Here is a 12,968-nt window from a genome sequence, read left to right on the forward strand (position 1 = left end):
ATCAGGATTTTTAAAGTTATACCTGAAATTCTTCATTCACTATGAATGTCTTTACTAAGAAATGATCCATCTGGATGAAAAGTCATCACATTTAGAAACATGCAAATGGAGATAGGTTTGACACATGTAATACGACTAGAAATCTTGAACCAACTTCAAGGCCAGGCTGTGGATTTCAGTTTTGCAGGCCACGTGACCTGCCACGACCACACCACCCTGCTGTTCTAGCACAAAAGCAGCCAGAGACCAGATGTGACTGCTGGGCGTGGCTGTGTGCCAATAAAACCTCAACAGCACCTGGCTGGGGGCCAGCATGGTCGGCAGGGGAGAGTGACTCCTACTTACCTGTCACTATTTTGGAAGCTGTTGGTGCTGCGCTGCTGAGGCTGCTGTCCCCGGCAGAGTGGGCTCCAGGAGGATGGGGGGGCGGGGGCATGCTGGGTCGGTTCCTCGGCTTTGGTACTGGCCTGGGTCTCGGCAGGGTTCCAGCATGTGTCTGCGCAGCCTCAGGGTTACTCACCGCCTGGGTCTGAGCAGCTGGCAGGTTGGAGTTCTGCTTTCCTAGGGGTGGAGTACTGGGGGGTGTTGGCGTCTGGGGAGGGGTGTGCGGTGGCTGCTCGAGTCCGTGCTCACTGGGTAGTGTCATGGAGGTGGGTGGGCCCTGGCCGCTCAGCTTGCTGTGCCCCTGCGGCGTGGCCTGGGTGGGGGGCTGTGGCGGCGGGTGGCTGGGTGCTTGTATTGGAGACAGGCTGCTGGAGTACCTCCGGGGTGCAGAGAGCTGGGAGGTGGCCGAGGGCTGGCCTGGGGCTGGGCCTGTGTGCTGTGGGGGAGGAGACGGACTTCGAGCGGATGGCTTTGGTGACAGGCTGGGTGGAAGCTGAGACGCTCCTGGAGCACTCGGGCCCCCGTGATGGCCAGGAGGCGGGTTTCCTGGTTTCGGGGGCGCTGGAGCAGGTTTTTTAACTGCTGCACAAAGGAGAAAAAAGAACTTTTAGTAAGAGCAGCAGAGTGATAGCCAGCACCACCTCAGCCAGGAGCAAGGCCAAGGAGCTTGTCCCTGGAGACAGGGACAAGCGGTGCTGACCTCATGCGCCTGCTGGGAGGAGGGAGAGTGCCTCTGTCTCTCTCTCTAGGACCTGGAGCCCCAGTCCAGCCACCAGAAGGCCAGCTGACCAACACCAAGGGAGGGACTTCCTTCCAGACGCCTGACCACCCCTCTGCAAAGGGCCAAAGTCAGACCAACACAAGGGAAGACTGAGACAGCGTCACAGACCCACAGACCAGAGGAAACCATGAGCACTCGGCACTGGGCCTCCAGGATGGGGAGACGGACGTCACTGGAGTTTAATGAACAGCTGGGAACCAGACTAGTGCCTTAGCTGTGATAAATGTACCCTGGTGACGTCAGACAGTGACGCCAGGGGAAGCAGGGTGGAGGGGAGTGGGAACTCAACTGCATGGTAAATCAAAAATCATGACAAAACCAACAATGTGTTTAAAAAACATTAAGTGCATTATACACACTCGGACCCTTTGTGACCTGTCATTTTAAAAAGATCAAAAAAAAGAAAAAGCAGTTACCAGAGGCTGCCACACCACCAGGGAAACGCTGCTCCAGGCCCCTCCCTGGGTGCCCCAGAGCACGGGAAGAAGCGGGGGAGCAGCGTGGTGGCCCCCCTCCCCACAGTCGCCTGACCCCAAGCCGTCTCCTCCCAGAGGGCTTGACTTATGTTAATAACTGAAATTCTATCGATTCCAGAATAACTTGGGTTAACAGATACAATCTAGATAAAAGTACCAATAAATCTGGAAAAGCTGCCTTAGAATTATTTCTCTCAAGAGAGGTGATAGCATCTCTCTCCTCCTGACACAAGCCGAGGTCCTGGCTGGGAACTTGACACTGAGGAGGATGGGATAGAGAAAACAGATCTGGAACCTCGCTAGTGTCCGGGAGAGGCGGGCAGAAACCAGGGACCTGAGCATTTCATGATTTCAGCTGAGAGCTCACTGATCCCACAAGAAGGGGAGAAGGAAATGAAGGACACAGAGGAACACGAGTCACTCTCCCAACATCACCTGCACCATCTGAGCACTGTTACACCCATTTCACAGTGGAGAACACTGAGCAACAGAGAGGGCAAGCATTTCATAAGAGGTCACACAGTGAGTAAATGGCAGAACAGAGATTCACACCCATGTCAGTGGACTCCCTGGATTCTTTATCCTCTTTCTTCTTCCTACACTGCTTGGGTCCCTGCTCCCTGCTCACAGAGCCCAGAATTCAGAGTTGATAAGGGTGAAGTCTGCTCTGCTATGTTGGCCTAGAATTTTTGATACTGGAACTCAGAAGACCTTTTCCCACAGAAAAAAGCTAAACAGCTTATAAAGGAAGAGATCTCTGGAATATCAGTCATACCCTGGTTGCCATAAGCAACTTTTAAAAAAGGTCCAATTTTCTGTTTTAAGTAATATTTACTGTAATTCATATTGAATGAAAGTCATTCCTGACATTTCAGGGTACAGTGGGACTCAGGAGAGGAGCGCCACAGCAGAGTGGCAGGGCTATGGGTGGGGCTGGGGAAGACCTGCAGAAGACCAGAGAGTGTGTGGGAGGCGGGGTGGGGGGTGGGGATGGAACCGCTTCCAGGAAGCCTGAGAGCCTGGGCCAGGGAGCCAGGGAAGAGGCTCGGCCTGGAAGCTGAGGCCCCTGGGGCCAGGCAGGCAGGCTCAGGTCAAGGGTGCACATGAAGGCGGCCTGAGGGTAGGAGGGCCTTGAGAAGGACAAAGGAGCTGCCCCATGTGCCTCCTCCCTGCAGACCTCCCAAGGTCTGCGATGCTGTGCAGACATGATGCTTCCACTCACAGGGGACTCACTGAACTGAACCCTCACGATGTCCCCTGAGGTCGGCACCTTTATTTCTGGGTCAGCAGCCTTCAACTAGCTGACTTTAGGCAAAAGCCAGAACTGAGCCCCCAGAGCCTTTCCCCACATCACAACTGCCTGCGGGTGCGAGCAGCCCAACTGCCCGCTGAATTCCTCCTTCCTGTGACCACCACCATCCCCAAGTGACCTCGTCACAGTGGGAAGCCTGCAGTGGCCGTTACTTGTCACCTTCTGGCAGTGCTGCTCTGCTCCCCCACTCCTCCCAGGCCCTCCCATGGCCGCTGGCCTGCCCCGGGCTCACCCGGCTGGGCAGCCGCCTTCCAGACTGACCACCTCTGCTTCTCCCTGGAGCAGGATGGGGCCCTGCGGACAGCTGGACCAGTCACTGAGGTGTGTGCCGTGCAGTCACCCGATTTACGTGTCAGGAGCTCAGCCACAAAGCGGGAGCAACAAGGCCTGAGGAGAGCCCGGGGAGGTGGGGACATGGGCTGCAGCCACCAGGGCGGGTCATGGTCCACACACGTCTGAGCATGAGCACCCTCCACGCTGACTGACTCTGGCCAAACACACATTCTGGGGTGGGGTACAGAGGTGGATAGGACAGGCAGGTGCCCCTCAAAGCTGGGAAAGCTCAGGGCAGACGGCTGTGCAGGGGAGCTGCCCTCGGGGAGTGTGGGGAGCACAGGAGCAGTGTCGCCAGAAAGCAGCCACCATAGACTGAACACAGAAGCAGCCGCCCTGGACACTGAACGTGGCCCCATGGACACTGAACTGGACACTGTTCCTAAACTCAAGCCAGCAGCTGAAGAACAGATCTGATAAGAGAAAAAACTGGCTCTGCTGGGTTAATGCACCTCCACACAGGGGCCCAGGAGGTCCTGCTCCGGCGTGGTTTTTGTCAGGTGCTGCTCTAAGGCCCTGACCCTGGAGTAGGACAGATGACTTCCCTGTGCGGTGCTGCGGCCCACTCCTGCCTGTGGTGGAACTTCCTCTCGGTTCTTCTCTATTGACCTGCCTCTTTCTGTTTACAGGGGCTGACACATGTCTTGCTGTAACTCCCCTGCACCTGCACACATAACCTGTGCAACACTATTACATGCTCGGTGCCATGGCTGGAGGGTGTCCCCCTGAGTGTGTGTGCTGGAGCTTGACTCCTTGGTGTGGCCATGCCGGGTGAGGCTGAGGGGGAGCTGCCACTGCCCTTCCTGCATGAAGAAGTGAGCTACACAGGATCCCTACAGATGCCCACTTGCCCTCCTGTCTTCTACTGATGCCCACTTGCTCTTCCGCTTTCCACCAGGAGCTGAAGCAGCAAGAGGCCCTCACCAGAAGCTGCGTAGATGCTGGCAAGGTGCGCCTGGGTTTCCCAACCTCCAGAACTGTGAGCCAAAATAAACCCCTGTCCTTGACAGAGCAGCCTGCCTTGGGTATTCTGTTATTGCAACAGAAAATGGACCGACACCTGGCTATTTGTGTGGCATTAGAATTTTTTCCTCTAAGGACTCTTCATGTTTATATGCTCCTCATTCCAACTAAGTAGAGTTTTGTTCAATGATAAACTGTTGTTGATTCTACTTCCCCAGTCCTGGTTACAGAGAAGATAAGAAGAATATGGACTCAGCAATATGTTCCTCACTACATGAAACCAGCACCTGCTACAACAAACTTGTTATTTTTTGAGCTAATAAAAACTACAAGTCACTTTGCAGTGAGGATCATCCATAATCTAGCTGCTAGGATGCGGGGCATGGAGGCTCCTGTAAGACTATCAGGCTAAGGAGCACCTTCACTGAGTCAGGCCCCTTTCTAGACCATGATCTCTGACCTCAGCACTGCTGACGACCTGGGCCGGGTGCTCTACAGGGTGTTCAGCACCATCCCGACCCTCTGCCCACAAGATGCCAACAGTAGCCCTCTCTCCACCTATCACCACAAAAGTGCCTCCAGATGTTACTGAATGTTTCAGGAAGGGGGGACAATATCACCTCTAGCTTTTCTAGACACACTCTAGAGGCACTCCACCCCCAGACTCACAAGTGTGTGCCGTGCAGTCATACTTGTGACTATTCTGTGATGAGCACAGGACAGGGCTGGGAATGCTGGAGTGTTTGGGACAGGTGAGCACTCAGCTCACTAAGAGGTCTTTGAGGAGCTTCAGAGGGACTAGAAATAAGCTACAAAGAAACTTGTAGATCGAGAAAAATGCTCTAAAAAAGAGTATCATCATAGAGAATGACTTGTGTATATGGTAGAGAGAGAGGCTGGTTTCACAGAGTAGTGACCCTTTAAACTGAGGCTTGAGAAGGATCACGTGAAGATATGGGACAGAATGTTCCAGAAGAGAAAATAACAGGTGCAAAAGTTCTAAGGAATGACTGAACTTAGCACATCCAAGGAACTGAGAGCGGAGTGCAGAAAGAAGAGAGTCAAAGAGGGGTGCTCAGAAGTCCCGGCTAGTCCAACAGGGTCCAGGAGGGAGGGGGCAAGGAGGCCACAGGTGAGCATCACCAAGAGATGGCATGGTCTCTATGTTTGAAAGAGACACCTCGTTGCTGGGTGGACTGAAGGGGCTCAGGCAGGAGCCATTCATGTTGTCAATCAGGACCCAGGAAGCCCTGACCCCAAATCAGAGGCATAGTGACTCCCAGCCCACAGAGCTCAGCAGTGCAGACACTGTGCTGGGTCCCAGATGGAGCGAAGACCTGGAAACTGGGAGTGTTTCTGGAGAAAGAGCTTTCTACTCGTTAAGCTTGGAAGCTCCTAAGGGAAACATTCTCAAATGTCTGCTTTTCTGCTACTTTCCCCCCATTTTTCTTAAATGCTTTTTCTCTTTCATGACTAATTTTCCTACTTGCCATTTTATAACAGATAAGGAAAAGATCCGTCCCAAAGCCCCACAACCTGGACCCTGGCACCAACCCGGGGGGGACTGAAGCCTTCTGCAAGGGCAACGAGCACAGAGAGTCACTTACCCCGGCGCAGCGTGTGAGGGCTGGGACCAGCAGTGTTGTGAGCTGGGCCAACAGAGAGCTGATGGGAGCTGGCACCTGCCTGGGCCTGGCTTTGGCCACTGGTCATTTGACTGCTATTTCTCCCTGGTGCAGGGACAGCTGCAGATACAGAATCCTTGGGTTTTGGAGGACTAAGGGGAGTAAAAGTCAAGTTAGATGTCAGACGTTCCCTGCTAGAAGAGCTAAACAGTATAAAATACAGTCATCCCTCAGCATCCTAGGGGGGTTAGTTCAGGGAACCCCTGTAGACACCAACATCCAAGGATGCTCAAATCCCCGATATAAAAATGTGTAGTATTTGAATATAACCTACCTATAACACCCCATATACTTTAAATCATCTCTAAATTACTTCTAATACCTAATACTATGCAAATGCTGTGTAAACAGTTGTACTGTATTGTCTAAGGAACGACAAGGAAAATTGTCTACATTTAAAAAAAATACAACGTAAGAAATATTTTAAAAATATTTTTGATGTGTGGAAATGGGAGGCCCGGTGCGTCAGATTCCAAGGGCAATCCTAAGTTGGGGAGGGTCTGGTTAACTAGCAGGCCTGGTCCAGTTACGAGGCACGTTTCAGGTCTCAGAATCTGTTTGACTGGGTGAATTAATGGATGAGAGAATGAGTGATAAATGCCAGGAATACTATACCTTGACAGACTTGCTGCACTCAAACGCTTGCTAGTTATTAGCACACTGCGTGACGACAAGCAAACGACACATGAACAGTGACAGCTACACATCACGCAGGTGAAAGGCGGTCCATCATACTGCTAATGCCTATGGCCTCCAGTTTACAGCACCAGAGCAGAATGGCAAAGAACGCAAGCACACGTTGCCTTCTTTTGAAAACAGAAGGAAGCAAGCCATTTGCAGTCTTTTGTTCTGCCCTTTGCCAATCAGGGGAGTGAGAGCAAATCTGGTTCACTCTATACCAGAACGACTCTTGGACATGAATGCCATGCCCAAAGGCCACCACCTGCACGAAGGCTGGGCATCCAGCCTCCAGTGCCAGCAGAATCAGCTCCCTTACCTGCTGTCACCCGGGCTCAGCCCCTGCTCCAGTATGCTTGCAGGGGAGGGGACTGTCCCACCCCCTGAGCTGCTTTCAGCCCTAGAGCTCTGGGAAGGGGGCTCTGGGCCTGCTGGAGCCGAGGCGCTGCCGTCCGTGGGCGGGAGCGGTGGCTGGAAAGCGGGGGATATGTGCTTTCTATTTAGAGTGCCACCCCGCCGGTGGGCCTGGAAGTCCATAAGCTTCACACCAAAGCTACAGAGAGAAGAAACAGTCAGCACAGCACACAAGCCGACTACCAGACAGAAGCCCACGGTCCACATGTGTTAAACCACACATGGGAACAGCCGCCCAAGTTGCCCGGCATGCAGGGATGTGACGAGGATGGTACACATGGCCATCCCCAACACCAAAGCAAGCAATTTAACTTAGCTCTAGACCTGAGCAAAGCCAAAGGGCCTGGACTGATCAAAGTCCTTGATCCACCTGGTGTGAGTGAGCGGCTGAAAGCGAACAGGCAGGCCTCCTTGAGGGAGCCATGCTGATGGGCTTGCTTCCCTACTCCTCACTCCACCTCAAACCTGCCTGGGAAACGAGGCGGCAGCCAGATCCTGAAGGAGGCAGTGTAAGGCTGCCACACTGTCAGCCTCTTCACTGGGACGAAGGCAGAGACTTGCTTCCCATCCTAGTGAAGAGGCAGAGGCAGGGTGTGCAGAGGAAGGGTGCTGGAAAGAGCTAGTTCTGGGAAGGAGATGGCGGCTGGAGGGTGAGAGAAGGAAGTCTCACTTTCCACTTAAGCCTGCAGGTATATAAACTTGAAACCTCTTTTTCTCAGTTCAGAAAATAAAAAAAGATGCAAGCATGTCAGAGCTCATGTTCAGCTGGCAAGGAGAGTCCACCCAGGCAGGTAACCCGGAGCTGTGTCATGTGATAGGACTTGTAACACCACAGTTTGTAGCTTCAAATATACAAAAGCTAATTTTGTTATAGACAAAATAACATTCACCAGGAATCACTACTTTAAAGTGTGAATGAGGGTTCAGGTAATGAAACTTCTACATTAAAAAAAAAAAAAAAAAGTGAATTCTGGCCAGACGTGGTGGCACATGCCTTTAATCCCAGCAACTCAGGAGGTTGAGTAAGTTTGAGGCCAGCCTCAGCAACTTAGTGAGAAATTTAAAAATAAATAAAAAGGACCAGGGATGTGGTTCAGTGATAGAGCATCTCTGGGTTCAATCCTCAATACCGCAAAAAAAAAAAAAAAAAAAAAGACAACTCCCACACATCTCTCTATAAACTTTAAGATTGGGCAACAAGTACAAGAGCATGTTGTTTAGTTTTAACGTCAACTATTTCTAGTGACATTATCACATAGGCACAGGAAAAGCAGGTTTCTTCACACAGGCCTCCTAACTCGAGCAGTTAGGATGCCCTGGGATACAGGACATCTCATCACACACACAGGACAAGCTGGCATCTGAAGCCAAAAGGCATATAGTCTCAATTTCCCTTGACCATCTCACAAACTGCCCACAGAGACTAGTGTGGACACACTGTCTCTTATCAAACTGGAACGGCCACATTTTCCCCCCAGATCTGGCAAACAAGGTGATTTCTCCAGCTGAACACCAAGTTCAGTGGTCGGCTTCCACTGCGAGGCCAAGTAACACCAACAATGTACCTCTTTTAAACAGAAAATCACCACTTCCCTGTGAGATGTGGCTTGTTCTCACATACAGTCATGGACCACAGTCCCACTTGTCAACTGGTTTTTCCTTCCTCTCTTTTTCTGCCAGTCCAACGCATTTAGGTGAGCTTGTGAGGTGTGTGTGATGCCATGGCACTGTAGAGGGTGTCATGAGCCATCGGGAAAGCACAGTGCACACGCACGGTTAACTGATAAGCCACATCCCTACTTCTTGATCAGACTAGTGCCTGGAGCGACCTGCATCCCAATTCCTGAATGGTCTGACTCTGATCAGTCGAGGGTGCACAGGGGCCAACAAGGGCCCCATCTTCCTCACCGCCACCCACTCTGCTTGCCTGGGCAGTCTGAACGCACCTCTCCTTCTTCACCAAGTCCCCTTCCATCACCGCCATGCTGGCCGGCCGCTTCCTCTCCAGAGTCCCCGAGTCAGAGTCGTTTCCAGTGTGGGATGAATGATTGGAATTTGGGGTGGCGAGAGGCACGAAGGCTTCTGATACATTAAACTCCACCTCTGCGAGAGAAACAACAGGAGCATGAGACACGGGGCAGGGTGGGGTGGGGGGCCAAAGCACCCCATTTGAACAGGAACCTCACCCTTCAGTCCTCAAGCCCTCACTGTTTCACGAAGTGGCAGCCCTGGCACTATCACCTGAAGAACACTTGATCAACCCAGAGGGAGGTAAAGAGAACCAGAGACAGGGAGGGGGCAGGAGTCAGAATGGAAGTCCCACAACTCTTCTGCTTCTCTTTTCGTGAAAAGAAATCATGGAAAACAGAAGAGGACCACGAGTGCACATTACTTATTTGACCATCAAAAATGTGAGGAATACTTACACTTTGATATAGAACAGAAATGAAAGGACTATCAAGGGCTGCTTTTGCAAGATTCCTTTCTTGGAGGGAACTCTTGGGCAGAAGGCTGACAGTCACTCAGCCACCGTATCCTTAGGTGACCAACATGAGGGAGGCATGATTCTTGAGGACAGGGAGACAGTGGAGAAGAGATGAGCACCACCCTGGAGTGAGGGGGCTCATGCTGCCGGGGACATGGGAAGGGGGGCTGCTCTAGGGAAGCCAGGCTGAGGTCTGGACCCTGCACACACCCAGCCAGTACCCACCAAGGAAGTGTGGGAAGCTCTGTGGGTTCCAGGACTGCAACAAAAGTAGCTTGAAACTCTCTCCCCTGCGAATGACACCCCAATTCCCTGACACGGTGAACTCGGCTCCTCACTCACGGGCCCCAGTCGCCCCTTCCTGCTTTATCTTCCACCTCTGCTCAAATCCAGCCATCCAGACAGAGAGACAACAAGCCCTCTTCCCCCTGGAAGGTTCCTGGATACTCAAGGTCATTTCTTCTCAAGAGCATTCCCTTGCTCCCTTTTCCTGTGCCTGAGTCTGTCCCCTCTCTCTGGCCCCTCCTTCTAGTAATTTATCTGTTGCACAGCTGCCTTCTCCAGGGGCCCAGTTCCTCGGGGGAACAGTATGTCTCACCAGCAAGCACACAGCAGTGTATTCACTAAATATTGGCTGAATGTTTTAGTGAAACCAAGTGAAGACAAAATAAAAGGATTATCAGTATGTCAAAAAGGACTGAAGAGGGGAAAGAAGTGTGAAAAGGAAGCCAGGTGATCTGGAATCACCGTGAAGACCTGCTGAACCATCGCCCACTGCCTGGCAGCCGAGGAACTGAAGAGGTGATTACCTTCAGGGAAGAACCAGTCTGCGTGCTGGATGATGGGCTCAATCACTGCAACCACATGGACGGATGTGGCCGCTGCCATTTCAGCCAGTGTTCTGCAGAGGAAGTTCACAAAATGAAAATGCTTCCCCGAGGCAGCCTCTGACTTTGAGATTGTGTCAGGGCATTTCCATTATTTTTAAAGGCTAAAATATTTAAATACGCTGGAAAATGAAATCCACAAGGTCCTAACCATCTCCCAGGAGGAAAAATGACCCCAAATCAATTATTCCTCCTCAGCCTGCACAGGGTCCTAGGAGCAGTGAAGCTGGTTTCAAGATGGGCAATGACAAGGGTTGCCTTTTCCTCCTGGAGCCACATCATATTAAGACCTAAGATCATCTCAAACCACTTTTGCCTATAATGTCCCCAAGAATATGTGCTGCCACAACGTGCCCCAAAAAACATGAGCTCCCAGCGCGACACTGAAGACCACCTGCCATACGCCTGTTCTAGACCCCAGATGACTGCCCAGAAGTTGAAAGTGTCTGGTGCCAGATCACAAAAGGAAGAAAATGAATAATTATTATTATATAAGGGGACGTAGCTCTGTCAGGAGGGCACGGGCTCGGTCCTCAGCAACACCCCCCAGATTCCTTCCTGGTTGAGTAGGCTTTTGCTTAAGGGGCTTTCTGGTATCTGGTAGAGAGCCAAAATTATCAACTTTAAGTGCATTGCTTCTTGCTCTGTTTTCATATTTAGAAATTCCTTCTCTGTCCCGAAAGTTACAAAAATGTAACCATATTTATAAGTCTTTTTTTTTTTTTTTTTGTACCAAGGATTGAACCCGGGGCACTTACTTCTGAGTCACTTAACTTCCCAGCCCTCTTTATTATTATTTTATTTTAAGAAAGGGTCTTAAGTTCTTAGAGCCTCACTAAGTTGCTTAAGTCTTTAATCAGCCTGGAATTTATTTGCCATAAGATATGATCAATGTAGCTAACTGTATATTTACTTACCTTAATTTTGCTTTATGATACTGGATCTTTACTGAATAACCTTATAAATATTTTATGAAATACGATGGGGCACACCCGAAGGGGTGGGTGCAGGTGCCAGCTGCAGGACAACACTGGTTCACCCAGGTGAAGCTCGGGGGCCACTCCCAGCCGGGCTTTCCCTGTGCTTCTCAGCTTAAACTGTCTCTTCATCAGTGCTGCCATGGAGCTTGGTGAAGTCAGTGATGTGGAAGGCTGGCAGAGTATGACACCCAAAATACACCCCTATGGCCTGAAGCTTATTTTGAAGTAAAGGCATTTGAAAAAGGGTCCATGAACAAAGGGCACTCTGATTTTCCCTTTTCTTCCTCAAGTAGGAGATAACTACTCGCATGTGAAAGATGTCCTCTCCAAAACCAGGAGGAAACAAACATTTTTATCACCAGGGTGTCGAGGTAGCAGGAAATCTGCACAAACCAACCTGGTTCCACTCATCTTCATCTTCTGAGTCAGGGCCCACAATGACCAGCCAAGGCCCTTTGTCTTGTCATGCTTGCATAATTTACTACTTTTGTCCAACTCAGTACAAAAGCATCCAGCTCTAACCACCTCTTTGAGTCTGCACTCTCCTATGTGGGGCTACTACGTCCATGTAAAACCTGTATAGTTTTCCCTTGTTAATCTGCATCATGTCAACTTGATTCTCAGGCCAAGCCAGAGACCCTAAGGAAGTAAAGTTGTGTGTTCATTCTCTCTCTCTCTCTCTCTCTCTCTCTCTCTCTCTCTCTCTCTCTCTCTCTCTCTCTCCCCCCTATCCTCTCAACACTGTACTATAGGCGCCGAGCTGCCTGGCTGCCCAGGAACTGGGACTCTTGGAGGACAGGGACAAGACTTATGTGTCACCAGCTTACAGCTGTGCCCCGAGAATATCTGCTGAATGGAAAAGTCAACTTGAAAACACCCTAAAGAACATCTTTATCTAAAATGCATACCATGAGTTATCAGTCTGTTTACCCATCAGGCAGAAGGGAGGAAGTGAAGTACTATGATATGGGAAGTTTACTTACCCTTCATTTTTGGCCCATAACAAATTAGGGCCTAACACGATTGCAATGTTGCTAGGAGTCATTTTATTAATGTCACTAGTCTGAGCGAGCTTCGCAAGGAACTTGATTAAATACCTATGGGAAAAAAGAGAAGGGGCAAGCGCATCCCCTCTGAAACAGCGGCAGACATGACCCTTCCATCCTGTGCTCAACCCCAGCTCACTCAAGGGCTAACTGCAGAGTTCCCACATCAGAGTCTGGCTCAGGGAAAGCATTTTACATATCTCTTGTGTAATTTGTTTTAGAAAAGTGAAAAATTAGGGCTTGAAAGGAAAAAATAGCTTAACTGTAAATCTCTTTGATATACGCACTCCTTGTTATATATTTTTAACTTAGTTCTCATTCATATCTTATCTATTCTATCCCTAAATATATTACATTGTGACTAACAATGGGCTCAATATATATATATATATATATGTGTGTATATATATATATTTTTTCTTTTTCTTTTTTAATACCAGGGATTGAACTCAGGGTCACCTGACCACTGAGCCACAACCCCAGCCCTTTTTTTGTATTTTATATAGACAAGTGTCTCCCTGTGTTGCATAGCACCTTGCCATTG

The 12,968-nt window shown here is 50.3% G+C and overlaps 1 protein-coding gene across 7 annotated transcripts in view; it reads right to left on the reverse strand.

Annotated features, from left to right (window-relative positions):
• Arhgap17 (Rho GTPase activating protein 17) overlaps positions 1-12,968 on the reverse strand; it is an 85,600-nt gene that overhangs the window by 7,574 nt on the left and 65,058 nt on the right. For 4 of the 7 annotated variants that reach the window (XM_046454609.2, XM_046454610.2, XM_046454612.2 and 1 more), the window contains exons 14-19: positions 12,362-12,475; positions 10,321-10,412; positions 8,973-9,129; positions 6,932-7,165; positions 5,857-6,026; positions 346-966 (exon numbers count right to left, since the gene is read on the reverse strand). In XM_046454609.2, the coding sequence (XP_046310565.1) occupies positions 346-966; positions 5,857-6,026; positions 6,932-7,165; positions 8,973-9,129; positions 10,321-10,412; positions 12,362-12,475 (1,388 nt within the window). The remainder of the gene's footprint in view (positions 1-345; positions 967-5,856; positions 6,027-6,931; positions 7,166-8,972; positions 9,130-10,320; positions 10,413-12,361; positions 12,476-12,968) is intronic. The other 3 variants (XM_046454614.2, XM_046454615.2, XM_046454616.2) reach the window with 1 other exon arrangement.

The sequence above is a fragment of the Marmota monax genome, unplaced genomic scaffold (assembly GCF_021218885.2).
Source record: "Marmota monax isolate L192 unplaced genomic scaffold, Marmota_monax_Labrador192_F-V1.1 WCK01_AAM20220418_F8-fsc00086, whole genome shotgun sequence".
Lineage (NCBI taxonomy): Eukaryota > Metazoa > Chordata > Mammalia > Rodentia > Sciuridae > Marmota > Marmota monax.